Below are 18,247 nucleotides of genomic sequence, written 5' to 3'. Positions count from 1 at the left end.
AGGCATTCTAGACCAGGTCCTTCAGCCTAATATCACACTAGTATCCCCATATTTTTCACAGCTTGTATTTTTATTAAATCAGAGTAGGCTACTCATGCCCTGCAAGCCTGACATACTTTCATCATAGCTGGATCTGGTCTATTTTATTGTTACTTAACTCTTTTCCAACTGCTTCTGTGATTTTCCCCTCTGTATTTTTATCCTAGCCAAATGCCAGCCAGGCTTATTGGGATGGAGCACCGCTGCTTGCTGCAGGCCTGCTTCAGAGCTACTTGAATAGGGCCAGAAAATCAGCACAATGAGATTTTCAGTGCTGAAAGCTGCAGCATTTACAATCAAGCCCTGGCATTTGCAACGTTTTTGCAGGCTTCATCAAGCAGGTAATCTATCAGCTGAAATGGGAAGAGGTGTACCAGTACAACCTCAGCCTGATATGGTGAGATCTCCCATTAGACACTGGGCTGTCACTGGCTATCATTCTCTTGGCTTTATGGAAGTGTCTGTGGGCTGTTCCTGATCTTCACATTATGGTAGTAAGGGCTGCTTCAAATCTCTGCCATAAGTGAGTGACTCTCCCACCAGAAAGACTGAAACTTCATAGAGCTTCTCCTTCTGTTTTGTAAAAGTAAAAAATTACAAGGCGGTTTCCTCAATAGTCTCATTTCTGCATACCAGGGCTCAGCACAGGCCCTGGACTTTTTCTGGCACTACTGAGAGTGTACACAAATAAAAATAATTTCACCTTTATCATTTAAAATACTCCTCTCTCAAAACCTCATCTACTCTTAGTTAAGTGATTAATAAGGCAGAGAAACTCCTGAATGAAGACATAACTTGTTAAAGGTGTTCCAAGTTGCTGACTAAAGCTTCAAGGTGTCTGGCCACAGCTGGCAACAACACAGCTCTTTCACAGAACAGCCTAGACTTCTCTTGTCTTTGGACCTTTGCTACTTGGACCCTTCTTAAACTGCTGCCACCTATCTTAGCACCAACTACCAGAGTCCAAAAGCTCTACAAACAGCAGGGCTTTGCCTACCAGCTAAGCCAGAGCCAGCCGGGGGGGGCTCATCGGGTGCCAGGAGAGGGTGTCCACACCACCACCTGCCCATAGGTTTTCTGTCATTCAGTTCTGGTAAACTAACTCTGCAGTTCTTGTGCTTTGCCAACAGATGCCACAGACATTTTTGGCAGTGCTTTGCACCATGTCCAGGGCCTGATTCAGACCCAAGGACAGAGCTGCAGATGCCTTTCTAGCTGATTTTGGCTGCTATGTCCCCAAATAGTGTCATGTTCTTTCTGCACTTGTTCTTTTCTCCTGCACACACATACAGTGCCTAAAACATACACAAGCAGTTACAACAAAGCAAATAAGGGCACAGGCATTGAGCCAAACTTTGTTTACTCCAAAGATAAGGCAGCAAATTGTAACTGCAAGGTACTGTAAGGTACTCCCACTAAGTCAATACATTGAAACTCAGATAATGCAGTAGAAGTTACCTCAAAATAATGAAATTGCCACTGTTACATCTCCCAAGACTTCTACACAGACTCCAAAAATATTTGTTTTGGTCACATGATGTTCCTTTTTTTTTTCCGCAGACACCAGAATTTGATCAGAGCAAGTTACATAGTCACATATTTGCTATTACAAGCATGTCTAAGATGCTTATGAATCTGTTCAAAGTGAGGTGATAACTCACCTCTTATTTCCATATTTTTGCTGCATTTCCTGAAAAGCTGAAGGTTGCATGTAGATTCATAAATACACAGAGAACTATAATGGCCAAGCTTCAGTAAAATAGCTCAAGACATTTTAAATTGGAGAAAAAGAGTTTATTTCCTCATAGAAACTCAAAATGAACATTTCTCACTTAAAAACATTCCTGTTTGTATGCAAGTCTTTTTTTTTTCACTAATAATTTCAAAGAACCAGAAAAGAAAAAAAACCTTATTTTTTAACAGACTTTCAGTATCCAAGGTAATGTATTTATATAAATTGCTTCTCAAAGACCTCAGGTATGGTGATGTTTCAGCAACCACTGAAGAGCTATTATCCTGTTTCAAAGCCATTTTAAGACTGGGGAGAGCACTGGATCACATCCAGTTGTTTCCAAAAAACTTAATTACAGGAATTGGGATCATAACAATTCAAGCAGTAATTTATTGTATCTTGCAATAAATGAATAATTTGGGAATCTCAACAACTGTAAAGTTGTTTTGGGAATCTCAACAACTGTAAAGAGTTCGGTCACGTGCAGTGCTGAAAAACAACCTGTGTTGGGGTGCATCACATATGTGGGGGGCGCATGGTAACAAGGCATTTGCAGCCCGTGGGAAATGTCATCACTTTGTTTTCTCTGCCTGACAGTATCCCAAGCACATCATTTCCCGTGCCTGCCAGCTCCAGGAAGCATTCATGGTTTGCTTTCTCCATTACATCTATTCCTAAGGCTGGCCTGGCACGGGGCTTTCAAATCACAGAGATAATTCGCTGTACCAGTGAACACCTGGCTCTATTGCTGGTGCTATCCAGTGTGCCCAGGTGGCCAAGAATGCCAAGTCTGACAAGGAGCAGCTGAGGGAACTGAGGTTCTTTAGTCTGGAGAAGCAGAGGCTCAGGAGTGACTTTCAACTACCTGAAAAGAGGTTGTAGCCTGGTGGGGATCGGCCTCTTCTCCTAAGTAACAAGTGACAGGACCAGAGGACGTAGCCTCAAGCTGCGCCGGGGGAGGTTTAGGTTGGACACAAGAAGGAATTTCTTCCCAGAAGGGGTGATGAGATATTGTAATGGACTGCCCAGGAAGCTGATGGAGTCACCGTCCCTACAGGTGACTGGACATAGCACTGAGTGCCGTGGTCTAGTGACATGGTGGTGTTTAGTCATAGGTTGGACTCGATGATCTCTGAGGTCTTTTCCAACCCAACTGATTCTGTGATTTCCCGCGGTACCCCTCTATACTTCCCTCCTCCCTTCCTGCCGGAGGCAGGCGGAGCTCAGCCGTGGCGGGAGGAGGGCAGGGGGCTGAGCGAGGAGCCGCCGCTGTCCTCACCGGGATGGCGCCGCGGCGCGCGGCTTGGGCAGGAGGAGCAGGGGCGTGAGGCTGCGCCGCCTCACGCCCGCCCGCCGCCATTTTGGCTGCTCCGCGTCGCTTCCGCCGCTGGGAAGTAAACAGAGAGGGCGGCAGGGAAGGAGCGAGAAGGAACGACGCGGGCGGGACGGGACGGACCGGACAGCCGGGCGGAGGAGGCGGTCCGATGGGTCGGACTTTCGCGGAGAAGTTGATGTGGCGGAGCGGAGGCGCCAGCGCGGCCCTGAGCCCGGTTTAATGCGAATGCGCAAGCAGGGAGCCGCAGTGAAGGGTACGGGACAAGGGGGCGGCAAGCGCGGCGCAGGGAACCTTCCTAGGGTGCCATGAACCTGTGGGAGCGGGCCCGAGCGCGGGGCCGGCAGAAGTCGGGGCTGTGGGAGCCCCCGGCGCCGCGCCCCGGGCCCGGTGGCCGGGCCGGAAGGAGCCGACCCTGGTGGAGATCCTGCGCCAGGAGTGCGGGAGAGCCTTAAATCTTAGTCCGCCGTGTTTGTGGGGGTTCGCTGCCTCGCAACCTGCCTGTGGTAGCTGAGATAAATTGTGAAACCTCCCGTTGTGTGCAGCGGGTTGTTCGCGGCGATCGGGGTTGGGTTCGTGTCCGGGCCCCCAGTGTGAGCCCGTGCCCCGCTTTAGCGCGTCCCTGCTGTTCCCAGAACAGCCTTTCTGTAAGGGGAGAGCACTGAGCTCACTGGGCTGGCTCCTGGGCAAGCGTTATCAGGAGGGCGTAAACGGCTCTGCACAGTCGTTTGTTTTGTTTGTTTTTGTTGTTTTTTTTTTTCTTTTTTTTTTGAACTGCCGTTGTATTCTGGCTGCACCTTACTCGGCAATAAAAACAATGTTGAGCACGTGCTTTGCTCCTCCTCCTCGGCGGCTGAACTGTGTGATTAGGGTTGGACGTGACTTCTGCAAACAAGATAGTGTGGGTTGCGCCCGGGTGCGGAGTTCAGAAACAAGTCGGTAAAATAGGTGGGGAAACTCACTTGGAAAGTCTTAAGGAGTCAGGCATCGGGATTTCACCCATCTCTCTGCCCTGGTAGAGTTGGGTATTTTTGTTGGTTTGGGGTTCTTTGTTACCATCCTGGCTTTTCTGTCAAGATCATAGAATCTGAGAATCATCTGGGTTGGAAGGGACCTCCGAGATCATCAAGTCCAACCCTTGATCCAACACTGCCGTGGTTACTAGACCATGGCACTAAGTGCCACATCCAGTCTCATCTTAAAAACCTCCAGGGACGGAGAATCCACCACTTCCCAGGGCAACCCATTCCAATGCCTAATTACCCTTTCTGTAAAGAATTTCTTCCTAATATCCAACCTAAACCTCCCCTGGCACAGCTTAAGACCATGCCCTCTTGTCTTGCTGATAGTTGCCTGGGAGAAGAGACCAACCCCCACCTGGCTACAACCTCCTTTCAGGTAGTTGTAGAGTGATGAGGTCTCCCCTGAGCCACCTCTTCTCCAGGCTGATCTTAGATTCTAAAGCAAAGTTGATTATAGCAGCAACTTGGAAAAACTGGTCAGTGATATGTGTGTCCTGAGTATGCCAGGGAGAGTTAAAAGCAAGATTAATGGTTCAGGCGTTGGTAAGAAGTGATAAATAATCATCCTTTGAAAAATAGGTTGTACCTATACGGTACAATGCTAGCATGGAATTTTGCATCCATGTGTTCCTCATTGAAAAATTGGGCTGGGATTCAAAATGGTTTGATTTTTAGACTATCAGATACATTAAGAAAGGTGATCTGAACCACGTGTGCCTGTTCCTAGGCAGTATTCCTAAGCCTGTTCCATATTAAATATGCAGAAAGGTTTACTTTCTTAAGTGACCTTATTTTTTTAATAAGCATCTTCTTGGATGGCGCTGCAGACTTCTATAGGCAAATCTGCATTCTTTGAATTTTGTATTTGTTTTATTATTATGCATGTTAAGAGGCTGAAAGCAGTTACATTTTTTAAAAAGTATTCCAGTACTTTAAGTTCTGAAACAAGGTACCAAAAGTTAGATGACAAATCAGTCATGCAGTTCTTAAAATCATATTTTTTAGTCTTGAGCTTAGACATTTTTTTCTCTTTGGAAAAAGTTCCAACAAGAAAATATTTTTGAAAAGTTATGCTTATTTCTCTTTTTAATTACAAGAGCATCCAAGACGTCAGTAACAAAAAAGTCTGGAATTGTTTTTTTCCTATCCCCTGCTTTTCAAGCCATGGCACTTAGAACATGTAACATCTTATTTTCTTGGAAGAATGTGACCTGAAATTCATCATCAGTGTAGCTCTAGTGATGGTTTTATTATCCCTTTTTTTTTTTTAAATTAGCTATTGATAAAAACATGGGACAATTCCCCACAACTTCCAGGAGTGGGTTTTGATCTGTAACCAGCATATATTTATCTACTTAGAACTCATCCCAATTAGCTCAGAGGTGCAGACTGAGTTGTCTGTTGATGACCTGGTCCCCTCCTATCAGCACATCTCAGAGGCCTTTTTTCCAGTTTTGTCAGTGGCAGCTCACTCCTGATCTTTTCTAAAAGGGAGAGAAAAAGTAAAGAAAAAACTCCCCCTACCTTAATGCAGTGATAAAAGTAGTGTACCTAACCAGAAAATTTATGCACATGTATTACCTTACTAGCAGAAGATGAGACAGGATCTCTCTGTAAGGAAGACTCGGAGAGCCAAGTCTTAACAGTACCTTGTGTAGCTTTTTCCAGATTAATAGGAGATGGCTTTGGATAGACTTAGACATCAAACACACTGTCCTAAATTTGGCAAGGGAATAGCTTGCCTGTGGTAAATGCTTATTATAACCTAGTTGTTTGGAATATCTGTTTAGCCTAAAATTTAAAGGAATGTTGCATTTCAAACTTTCTTATTATAAATATTATTCTTGTCCTGTACTGAGTAAACTGGCTTATTATAAATATTATTTTTGTCCTGTGGTGAGTAGTTATCTCAAACAGAAACATGACAGGCTTGTAGTGGATTTGCTAATTAATTCTTGATTAGTTATAAATTTAATTCAGATTTCATAGTTGCAAAATCCAGTTTCTTTGTATTTTTGTTAATTGCAGATGGTTCTGAGTCACTGTTCAGTTTTCTTGCTTTTCTTCTGTTATTGGATCAGTAGCAGAACTCTCTTGGGCAGAAAGCTTGTTCTGGTACACGAGTCATGTTTTGCATAGTCTCATAGTAGGGAGCTGTGAATAACAGTAAATAGTTGTCAGGAAGCAAGTAGACATTTTTGCCCACTACTGTTTTCATCTTTTGCTTGCCCCCAGTTGCTACTGGGATTAAAAAATGAAGCTGGAAAAAAATTGAGACAAATTAGTTCATCAGTCTTTCGTGACAGCATGCTCAGGTTTGCTTGCATCATCCTATCAGTGGCTTCACACCTTAAGTGATAGCTCGCTTCTGTCATGTGAGTAGCTAGGATTAAAGTCTTTTAAAGATAGGTAAGGAGGTGCTGGCTTTGACAAAATAATCTGTGTGCATTGGATTATAAACAGTATAATTTTTAAGTTGCACTCAGTTTTAAGAAGTACTTCCAAACTTTTAGTTACCAGCAGTACATAGCAGGGAAACTTAACTTTCCAGATCCCAGAAGGATTGGGCATATGATAGTCTCATACATGTGATGGTACTTGAATGTAAACAGGAATGATTTCACTGTGTATGAAGTCTGTGTTTATCTTATAGAAATCAGGGAGATTAGGGGTACTTATACATGTCAAGCCTATCCCACCCCTGGATTCTCTCATCTTTTTAGAGGTTGGAGTTGAGCATATTGTAGTTTAGTGTGAGGTCTTATTCATAGCTCTTCAGGACGTGATCTGCATCCTACTGAGGCTTTTAAAAATCAGATGCTAAGTTCAGTTGTAAGATGGCATGTACAAAAGAACACATTTTGAACAAAACCCAATGCTAGATTTATTTCAGATGTGTGTAGTGGTAGGGGGTTTTCTCTATAATAATGTAACATAAGGTAGAACTTTAGTTTGTTACATCATTATTGAAAAAGTATATGCTGTGGAGAGTGAGATAACCTTTTGCCTCAGGCTTGCTGAATTTGATATAATTTTGCAGAAAGTTTTCTGACCCTTCTGTAAAACTTTTTTGTGGGTTGAAACTTCCAGGCTGTTACTGGAAATCTTTCATAATCCCTATTTCCTAGTTAGTTGAAAAAATGAAAGCACACCAGTGTTCTTGATGAAATATGTTTTCAAGGATACTGATTTAAAACAGATGCCTATTGAATTAATGTCATTTAAATAAATAAATACATTTTAAAAAGAAAATGTCTGAGGGGAAAAAAATATTTGGTCAGATACAACAACATCTGCAGTATGCAGTGCCTGCAAGCCTGCATACAGTCTTTATTTACTTCCTTACCTAATTTTTTCTTCCACAGTTTCAAGTGTTGTTTCTAATGAATAGGACTGGGGCAGCAATATGAATGTCAGTGTTCAAAAAATTGTTTAGAGAATTATCTTTGGATTTAGTAGAACAGTAGAGCGATAATCAACAAAACAGTAAAACAAATTAGGTTCAAAATGTTCTCGAGCACAAAAATAAACCACTGAGAGTGAATATTATAAATGGGTTGGCACTGTTAATGATTAAAGGAGTAATATTAAGCATATCACTTTAGATGATAATATTGTTTCTAGAGTACTAGTTCGGTTTCATTGTTACTTGGATTTTTTCCCTTTTTATATGACAGGGAAAAAAAACCTGCAAAAGTGTCGTTGCAAAAAACATCCTTTTTCACCTTCATAGTTTTCTATTAATATTGTTCTCAGCTCTGTTCTCAGAATTTTTTTTATTATTTCTGTAGAATGAAACGAGGAAGGAAAACTAATGAGGCCAACAACAGTTCATTGGGAGAGACGACTGAGAAGGAAACCAAGAGACACAAGGTTACAGAGAAGAAAACCATCGTGGTGCAGAGTCCTGACTGGGCCAACCTGCTTCAAGACGTTATCCTGCAGGTGTTTCAGTACTTGCCCCTTCTGGATCGTGCTCACGCATCCCAGGTCTGCCGAAGCTGGAACCAGGTGTTTCATATGCCAGATCTCTGGAGGTGTTTTGAGTTTGAACTGAATCAACCAGCTACATCGAACTTGAGGACTACACATCCTGAACTAATCAAGCAAATAATAAAAAGGCATTCCAATCACCTGCAGTATGTAAGCTTCAAGGTAGTGTATTTTATAGGCTTTTTAAAAACCATTTCTATTTTAGAAGAAATACAGCATTGTAGTAAATGGCCTTGTTTTGCAGCTTAATATACTGAAGAAATGGGTTCTCTAAATAGACATGTAGACGTGGAGGTTACCTGCTAATTAATTTGTCTCTTTTAGGTGTATTTTCAGGACCAAAACTTGGAATAAATCCTGAACATACCTTTTCACTGCCTTAATTCTGTTAGATGGAAATTTCTTTGTTTGGTGGTGTGGTATTTTTGATTTTTATTTTTTTTTCCCATTTTTCTTGTAGCAGCTTAGCTGCTTAAAATTCTGCCTCAGTGAGTGGACAGAAATACTTCGGTTCTGATACAACTGTATGTTTGGGTTCCTGCCTCAGAATTAAGTTTGATCAAGATGCATAAATTGAGCATTTCCCCATTTCACATCCTGTAGGGAGTTGGATCTAGTATTCATGGTAAGAAAACATCTAATATGCAGAGAGTGACTTCAGTACTATTAGTCAGCAACGGGTAGTTTTAATATTAAATTGTATGGGATTGTCTACTCAGCACAACTGTGTTTCAGTTAACTGAAAAAGTACATGGAATTTGCACAGGATGGTGTGTGTACTGATTGTGCCTGGCTGAGAAGTACCATTTGGTGAGAATTGGTTCTGTTAACACCATGGAATTGTTTTCAGCAGATGAAAACCTTTAGTGTTAGCTTACCTATCACTGTGTTTTGGAAGGGTGCTGTGAAACTCGTGGCAGTGTATGCGTCAGCTGTGTGAGAAGTTTGGAAAGGAAATGACTTCTGCAGCAGAACAAACATACTGGTTTATGAGATCAGGCAGTTCTAATGTAGGAATCATCAGCATGTGGGTAGCCGAGGCACCTCTGCCTGATCACATGTGTTGCTACTGCTTGATTCCAGTACCAGATACAAGCTGTTATTGCAAGGTTTGCCGGGCTTTTATCAGCGTCCAAATAAAGAAAACTTACAGCTGTAGTGGAATGACCTTCTGGTGTCTTTTCTGCTGTCTGCATTTCTTTACACTAAGTCATTTTGAAGAATTTCAGATGCCCTTCTTTGGCAGGGCAATACTCGCATCATTTCTTGAAATTGTTGCTTCAGTTGTCCTTCAGTGTTGCAGAATACACAAGGTACACTGACTGACTTACTCTGGAAAGACTGAAAACATGAGGGGTGTCTTTTGTAGGCAAGCAAGATTGGATTGTTGACAATGGAGGTTTTTCAGTGTGTGTTTGAGCAGAAAATGAACATTCATTGGATTTACATCTATTGCTGACAAGGTAGTGTGGCTCATGGTAGGCTTAAATTTGATCCTGTGATCAAGCTTTATACTGTTCTATAGGTTTGCAAAGCCTACTGTGTGTAAGGGGTTATTCAGAAAGCATGTCTGAGTGTCAGGGGAAATCTACTGGAGACACAAGAAGTGACTGGGTTGTATAGCAAACTGACTAATGAAGGGTTTGGGGTTTTAGTTTTGGGTTTTTTGGTTTGTTTGGGTTTTTTTTTGGTTGATTATTCATTGCATATCTGTTGTGGTATTAACAATGAAGGGCCAGTTATATAGGTTCATATGATGCACCTAACTCTTCAGCAACTCAATATTATGAACTCAGTCACTGTAAAAAGAAGCAGTGTTTGCACCCAGTAAAGGATTTATAGAATTCCTTCATTTTAGTAAGGCTCTGGACCCAAATGAACCTCCACTTCCTTATTATTTAATGTGGATTGAGTATCTTGAAACAAACTGTGTAGTTGACCCCTCACCATGCTATATTTTACCAAAATGTTTAGTAGAGTAGTAAATTTTTAGCAAATTATCTTGGATTTTTTGTATATACTTTTTGGAAAAAAAAGAATGATGTTGATGGATTCTCAGTGAGGTGTTTTGTGAGGGTTTTTTTACATCACATTTCAGAAGGTAAAATGAAATAAAAAGTTAGAAGATGTTTGATGCAGTGCTTTCTGAACGTGCAATCCATTTTGTTTTAAGGTGGACAGTAGCAAGGAATCTGCAGAAGCAGCTTGTGATATTTTATCCCAGCTTGTGAATTGCTCTCTGAAAACACTTGGGCTAATTTCAACTGCCCGGCCAAGCTTCATGGATTTACCAAAGGTATTTTAATATGAATATTTTTCTATTGCAGAGCATTGCAGTGTTTCATACAGTACTTCTATAACTTATGAAAAGTTCTATCATAGGAATATGGATCTTTGGTAAAGAAAACTTTATTACTGGGCTCTATTAAAGGGAGCAACTGAGATGTACTGCAAGGATATCTAAAGTTCCACTTATTCTCTGAATCATGTGAGATCTTAGGCCTGACCTTGTTCTTTCAAGTCCTCCTGTCTTTTGACCCCAATGTAGAACTGAACAGTGTGGTGCATGTCAAGAGGCTAGATGCTTCAGGTCTGTGTAATTGTGCTGTGGGGGATGTTTAGGACACAGTGATAATCAAATGAGGGGTAGAGTTTTATTCCTGCGGACTTGCCATAGGGCTTGTATGATCAGTGATCTTTTGAAAACAACGTGGTCGTGATTTTCAATATGTCATGTCATGCAGTCAAGCATCAGCTTCTTAGGTGAAGTGCAATGTATTTCTGAAATTTTCAGTCAGATTTTTACCTTGCAAGTTTACCAAAAATCAGATCTTGTTAGAAGGCATCTGATCTACAAGATAACAAAACTCTTATACATGCTCCTAAAGAATTCCTGCTAGTGAGGTGTACTATTGCTAAGGAGCAGGAGAGTGATTGTGAAGGGCCAGACACAACTAGACTATTAGCTATATCCTAGTGATGTCATTGCTGGTGATGGCACAAGGACAAGGAGGAACTATAGACAGCCAAGGGAAAGGAAGTAGGCTATAGTGCTTAAGCAAGGTTACCTACAGAAGGATTATCAATTACTGCCCTTACCAGTGGTCACAGCCACATCATGTAGTTCTCTTGAATATGTATTTTTAATCCTTGATTTTTTTCAAAGAGGCTTTCCAGGTATTTAACTAGTTTTGGTATGATTTTTTCCTTTTTTGATGTGCTTTGAATTGTGATGACAAGAAAACCTGAATGTAGTGAAAACAATCCACATTCTCAGTGTGTTAAGAATACTTTGTCCTTTCAGCTCTTGCTTATTTTTTTCTTTCTTAATCTGAATGTTGTTGTAGCTCTCTTATTTAGCTGTCTTTGGAGGGATATGTTATGGTCCTATTCTTCTTGCTGAGTAATTATTTGTAGTTATTCATGCTATGGTCTTAGCTTCAAGGCTTCGAAAATACAGACTTCCTGGTTTTGTTCCCAATAGGTTTACACATGGTCTTTAAAAAATATATTCAGAATGAGCCAAAATTAGCTCTGGGCATAATTTACCTTTCGATATTTACTTCTCAAATAATGCTGTCACTGGCATATGGGACCAGCAGTGATTTTAAAATTTTCCTGGACCATTAAATGAAACTAAAGAATTGAATTGGACCATGGCTAAATTCTTGAGGGAAGCCTTTAGTAACGGGCCCATTAGATGAGAAGCGCGCAAAGATGAACGGATTTGAGAAATAGATAATATGATACAGTGGTTTTGGGTTTTTTTATGGTGTGTTTTTTAAAAATTATTTTTATCAGACTGTATAGGAGGTCTGAACTACTTTGCATTATCCTTATCAGTGCTCTTCTGTTTTCAAGTAACAACATGACATCGGGCAAATGTTTGTAAATCATTTTTAGCATGGTGTTGCTAGTCTTTTCACTAAGTGCATTCTACATAAATCTTAAAGAATCATATTGTAGGCTACATATGTGGCAGTATTGAAAAGATGGGCTTTTACATGTTGGGATATTGCCTGTTTTCCGTTAGCTCTTCAAACTAGAAATTTCGAGTTACTTGTTTTTACAAACGTGGTTAACTTTCTTTGCCTTTTTATTTAACAGACTTCTTAGGGAAGGGAATTAATTTCTAAATATAGAGAATAAAAACACAGTGCTAATGCTTTCAGAATACAGAGTGGAAATATTATTAAATTATTATTAAATATTAATATATAATTAAAACATGAACATATTTTATAATATAAATTATATTAAAGCACCTTTTCTTCTGTACATAAGGTATGTAATCAGCATATCGCCAGTAGAATTGGAGCGATCCCTAAAGCCAAAGTGCCTAAAGATTTTGAGTTGAACTTGTTTCCATTTGTATGAATGGACTCTGAAAGTTTGTGTTAGCATGAAAATATTAATTCCTTTTCTAAATCTAATTGTGTGTGAGTTTTATCAAAATTCACAAACATATCAGGTAAGAATGAAAGAATACTGTTGCCAGGCCTTCTCTCATATAATTGTGTTTAGGACTTGTGCATGAGGCTCAGAGTGAAACAGTATTGAAATCAAAGTAGCAGGTCATCTTATGGAAACTTAATGTAGGACAAGGAGAAAATACCTTTTTTAAGTCTTCTGTTCACTCAGTCTTGTAAGAAATCATGAAGATAAGCTAATTATTCACTTCCTGCATATCACAAGTGGTTTCTACAAGCACTGCTGTATCTGCTCCTTAGTCTGTTTCCCAAGTTAAAGGTGCCTTGGGCTCTGTCTTTACTGATAGGTTCCAGTGGTTATGTAAAAATGCTGAGGAGCAACTTTGAGCACTGGACCTACATTATCTATGCTGCTTAATTGGTAATTAATTGGTCACTTGCTCCTTGGCTCCGTTTGGACCACTCCAGTGAGCAGCTTTCCAAGATAAATCCATTCAAAACCTAAATCCTCTAGGTGGGTGGTAGGCAGGCAGTAGTATCATTTGCTTCAAATACAACATTACAGGGTTGCCACTCCTGACCTGATTTGCATCTCACCAATGCAGTACAACTTGCCATGTGGGAATTCCTCTTCTAGAAGATGCTCTGTTTAGAGTGTGACTTGCAAATTATTCTCAAAACTAGGGCTTCTGGGCTTTCCCTTTGCTCGTGGTCTTTCTCTAGATTTAAATTTGTACAGTGAATTGTTCAGGGTCAGGTTCTGGATTTGTGTTTAATGTTAGACATTCTGATTTGCCCAATACATCGACTAATAGCAAAAAGTTATTACACTTCCTCTACTAAAAAATGTCAGATTAAGTATTAATTTTAGTTATGCAATATCAAAAGAATGCTTTTTTGGCAAATGCTGTCAATAAGTACAAGAAAACTAAGATTGCAGTGTACAGTATAAATCCACTGAGATTTTTACTTGAGATTCTGCTTCATTTACACTTTCTTTTTTTTTCCAGTCTCACTTTATTTCTGCACTGACAGTGGTGTTTGTAAACTCCAAATCCCTCTCTTCACTCAAGATTGATGATACACCAGTAGATGATCCATCTCTCAAAGTGCTCGTGGCTAATAATAGTGACACACTCAAACTGTTGAAAATGAGCAGTTGTCCTCATGTTTCTCCAGCTGGTAAGCTGCTGTGGTTCTGTGGGATCGTTCTGGGTTTTTTTGTTGTTGTTCCTTGGGGTTTTTTTTATGATGCATGCATTAAATTCTGTCTGAATTTAATGGGGCGGGAGGATGTGTGGTATTTACAGCACCTGTCACTGAAGAAGGTTCTTTCAACTGGAGGTCAGGCCATCTATCCTGCCACTTGCAGAGTGACTACTGAGCTAATAGTGCATGTCTGTTGTGGGCAAACAACTAATCTCATGTGGAACTTAAAGAGTATGTATTGGCTTAATAGTGCACTACTTTTGCAATGACTAAGTAGTCATTGCAGTATAGTCAAGCTTTTTGGAATACGACTTCCTTTTCCACATTTTATTATGTGTGGGTTTTGAGTGTTGCCATATCATGGATTATGAAGATGCTGCTTTAGTCATTCTGAAGGAAAGCAGTTTGATCTCTTGCTGGAGAATAAGTGCAGACAGCATCAACACAGTGGAGATGAGACTGAGCTCTGCAGAACTTCTGCCATTACCAAAGCATTAACACTCTGTGTCAGTAGCAAGAATGAAGTCTGCTTGTAGCAGAACAAAATGACTAAAGATTGCATAAACCTTTGGCAAATGTTAATTCTATGAACTTCAACAATGCACAGCAAGTTTAAGATTTATTCACAGTCTGTCAGCTTAACACTTAGAGTTTTTCACTAAGAAATGGAAGAAGAATTGTAAATGAGATGCTGGCAACTTAGTTTGATTCCTCTTCTGAGGATGAGTGGAAACTACTATAGTAATCATAACTTTCTTCATGCAAATATATTGCAGTTGGAAGTGTTAGGTATATTATGTGTAAAATTCACCAGCAGGATTCCTAATATGTGGGGAAAACTGTACTATAGAAGAGGGTGTGTTATTGTAGTGATAACAAACAAAACAGACTTAATACCTTTTGCAGGTGTAGCTCTCAGACAAAACCTCATGTTTGGTTTTGTATAAAAAAAGTCCTGAAAGTGCAGGTTTGTTATGCAGCAGTTTGGTCCAGCAAAGTGTTCACTGGCACATTAACTGTAATGTCATTTTGTCCAAAGCTTTGTAATCATGGATAGGGGATTGCTTAAATTGGCTTTTCTGACTTAAAATTGTTTCTTGACAATCTTTGTGTCTGAGAAGTATCTGAGCCATAATATGTCTGTCAGGAGGAATGTTAAATGCTCTATTAATGGAAAGGCCGTATCCCACATTTCACAGGTTTCTGGGTCACATGAAATGCAGAGGACTGGATGCTTTTTTTTAGTGCTTTTTATTTTTTTTCAGTACTGTTACCAGTATGGTACCATCACTTCTATGTACAAATAGGATAAGTGGAAACCTTAGACTGAACTGAAATCTTTTTGTTAATTTGTTTTTGTCTTCTGTGAGCAGCAGGTCATATTAATTCATTAAAGGGAGAGTCTGGAAATTGCTGTTCTAGAAATTACTGCTCACAATTTTTAGTGTTTTGCCGCCTTTTTTTGCTGTAGCTTTTCCAGATTTAAATATTTATGCTTTGTTAGAAAGAACAAATACTGACTGCAGCAGCTTCTGTATTTAATTAAAATCTAGCATTGATTTTACGTTTGCTTTCTGCAGGCGACAAACTTTTTTTCACAGTTGCTTTGCTGGCCACAGAGGAGACAGCAGTTCTTACAGCACAGGCTAGGGGAATACTTTTATCATGAGTTACAAAAACTTCATTTTTATAACATTTTTGTAAGACCACAAATATGTGGTCTTACAGCAGGGCAGAACAGTCAGAATATGCTATCTTTATATTTGTCCCTTCTGTTTATATATTTGTTAACTTCTTTGTTTCCCGAGCAAAATAGCGATGTAGTTGCATTGTGCATGTCTGTCTTGAACTGTGTAGGTGCAAAGAGGTCACAAGGTCGTGCTTGTGAAAAAGATTAATTTTCACACTGTCCAGTATGATTTTGTTTTGATGTTAGGTCTTGGTTACATGTTAAAATAGGTGGTCTTTGCACTCCCCTGACATACATAAACAAATGCACTCCTATGTTTCTTGTTCAGTTATTAGTACATTTATCTGAGCAACCCCTCTCATAATGTTCTGTTCTGCCAGGTATCCTTTGCGTGGCTGACCAGTGCCATGGCTTACGTGAGTTGGCCCTGAACTACCACCTGCTGAGTGATGAGCTGCTGCTTGCTTTGTCTTCTGAAAAACACGTCAGGTTAGAACACTTGCGCATTGACGTTGTCAGTGAAAACCCTGGGCAGACTCAGTTCCACACGATCCAGAAGAGCAGCTGGGATGCTTTCATCAAGCATTCTCCTAAAGTAAATTTAGTAATGTACTTTTTCCTGTACGAGGAAGAGTTTGACCCGTTCTTTCGTTACGAAATACCTGTCACTCACCTTTACTTCGGAAGATCAGTAAGCAAAGACGTACTTGGCCGCGTTGGAATGACGTGTCCTCGGCTGGTTGAACTGGTGGTGTGTGCCAATGGATTGCGGCCGCTGGATGAGGAGCTGATCTGTATTGCTGAGCGGTGCAAGTACCTGTCGGCGGTTGGCCTAGGAGAATGTGAAGTCTCTTGCAGTGCCTTTGTGGAGTTTGTGAAGATGTGTGGCGGTCGTCTCTCTCAGCTTTCTATCATGGAGGAAGTTTTGATTCCTGATCAGAAATACAACTTAGAGCAGATTCATTGGGAAGTTTCAAAGCATCTCGGTAGAGTGTGGTTCCCAGACATGATGCCCACATGGTAAAGTCCTTAAGAGACTCCAGGGCAGATGGAATAGCACCTTAAACCCAAGCTTACCATACTGCAATAAAAGCTTATTTAATAATATAGATTTTACTGCAAGTTAATTCATTGTTTGATTAGAAAATTAATTTTTCTTTTAAAAATTATTTTTGAACTCCAGATCCAAAAATAGAATTCACAGTTCCAAAACCTGTTTTCATCGAAACAAAAGTGAGGTTTGTTTTAGATTGGATCTTTTTTCATTGAAAGTGATCTCAAATGTTTTTGGAAATAAAACAAAAGTATCTAAAATATTGAAATACCTGCAAAATACCAGTTTTAATATGCTGTCCTTCTTTGATTTAGATAGTAGTATCGAATGCAACCAGATTTGATCTTAAAAAACCAAAACAAAACTCCAACTAAATTGCATGCTTTTGTTGCAGACTGTAGCATTTCTAATCCAGTCACCTAGATGACACGATGAAGTTTATAAGTGTTTAGTAGCCTGTGAAATATACACATTGTTATATAAAAATCATAAAAGGCAAGAGAAATACACAGTAATAACAGTTTAGACAACTCAAATAGTAAGTTTGCTACCTTATTCAAACAGTAGTGTGAGCTACCAAAAGCAGTGTGGGGTTTTTTCCCCCCCTCTCTACGCATTTTAATGTAGTTTGCTTATGGAGTCTCAGATCTGCATCTAAACCTGTTTTAAGGTACTTTATGTCTAGCTCAGGAAGCGAAAGCATTCTGGGGGAAAATGTAGATACATTGTATTTAAAAATAAATTGTAGTTAATGAGCTTTTCTTGCACATTAACCAGCTCGACAGCATACAGTGAGATGGAATAACGTACAGTTTTTGAAATGAACCCAGCAATGTTATTCTCATGACATGGGTGTGAATAAGGTGAGATAAGAAAGGTAAAATTTGAATGGTGACCAAGAACCTTTTCACAAAATCTTAGACCTTTTGGCTGCTTTCAGTTTGAGAGAAATGACATTGTAACAGTTGCTTAAGCTGTATAAACTAACTGTATACTGTAAATCTGTTTCAGAAATGTTTATGTACAAAGTGGATGTTTGATAGATAATCATTTTGTATACCTTTAATTCAGCTAGTTCTGTCAGTTCATAATATTTAAAAACCCAAAAGGAGTAAACTTGGTGAAGTAGAGCAATAGGCAAAAATTTGTTTTGAACATTTGATAAATCAGTTTTATTAAAGGAAATTTTTAGTCTGTAAGTGGTGTAGGCAAGACATTGCCTGTGATCTGGATGTGGCTTGTGACTTCATTTCTTGCTGCCAACAGTTATGTTATTTTCTCTTTGACGTTCCTGATTGGTAACACTAAAGTGTTGACTTTGACAGCTGCATGTCTGGCAGGTGTGGTCAGCCATCAGCAAGGCAGAGCTGCTCGGGCTGCAGGCTGGGCTGAACTCTCGCTTGAGCTGTACAGCTCCTTCTGGTAGTAAGTAGATTTCCTTCATTTCTGATTTCAGTAATGTTTAACCAGATGTATAGCTCAGTGTAATACACTTATGAGTGTATTTAAGTTCATAACTATATTTTGAGCAAGCAATGCTCAGCGGACTGGACATCTTTATAGAGGAGTTAGATGTTGCTGTAGAGCTTTGATTTAAAAATTGCATTTTATGAAACACGCGGGTTTTGTATTAGAATTTGTTAAATTAATGTAATACTATAATTTGCTTTTATTTGTATAAAAGGTGTCAATATATTTAGTCCATAAAAGTAAAAGAGCTCCATGTTTTTTGTAATATGACTCTC

At 39.8% G+C, this 18,247-nt stretch overlaps 1 protein-coding gene across 2 annotated transcripts; it reads left to right on the top strand.

Annotated features, from left to right (window-relative positions):
• Window positions 1–3,320: 3,320 nt before the first annotated feature.
• FBXL3 (F-box and leucine rich repeat protein 3) lies at window positions 3,321–18,217 on the top strand. 2 transcript variants are annotated; one of them, XM_029960829.1, is made up of 5 exons: window positions 3,321–3,352; window positions 7,915–8,281; window positions 10,293–10,415; window positions 13,560–13,731; window positions 15,829–18,217. In XM_029960829.1, the coding sequence occupies exons 1-5, from the start codon at window positions 3,327–3,329 to the stop codon at window positions 16,470–16,472; spliced, it is 1,332 nt and encodes a 443-aa protein (XP_029816689.1). In that variant the 5' UTR covers window positions 3,321–3,326; the 3' UTR covers window positions 16,473–18,217. The 2 variants fall into 2 exon arrangements, with proteins under 2 accessions (XP_029816689.1, XP_017926654.1); XM_018071165.2 differs by lacking the exon at window positions 3,321–3,352 and adding an exon at window positions 3,790–4,052 and having other exon boundaries at window positions 7,918–8,281.
• The last annotated feature ends 30 nt before the right edge of the window (window positions 18,218–18,247 follow it).

The sequence above is a fragment of the Manacus vitellinus genome, unplaced genomic scaffold (genome assembly GCF_001715985.3).
Source record: "Manacus vitellinus isolate BGI_N305 unplaced genomic scaffold, ASM171598v3 scaffold_2_pilon, whole genome shotgun sequence".
In the NCBI taxonomy this organism is placed as follows: domain Eukaryota; kingdom Metazoa; phylum Chordata; class Aves; order Passeriformes; family Pipridae; genus Manacus; species Manacus vitellinus.
The sequence above is the reverse complement of the archived record's forward strand: the minus strand, read 5'-3'. Positions and strand labels throughout refer to the sequence as shown.

What these genes read in the sequence shown, in the direction of transcription:
- FBXL3 (XM_029960829.1), top strand. Translation starts at nt 3,327, where the DNA reads ATGCGAATGCGCAAGCAGGGAGCCGC. An exon ending in TGCAGTATGTAAGCTTCAAG is followed by an intron (nt 8,282 to 10,292) that starts GTAGTGTATTTT and finishes TTTTGTTTTAAG; the next exon opens with GTGGACAGTAGCAAGGAATC. An exon ending in TCCTCATGTTTCTCCAGCTG is followed by an intron (nt 13,732 to 15,828) that starts GTAAGCTGCTGT and finishes CTGTTCTGCCAG; the next exon opens with GTATCCTTTGCGTGGCTGAC.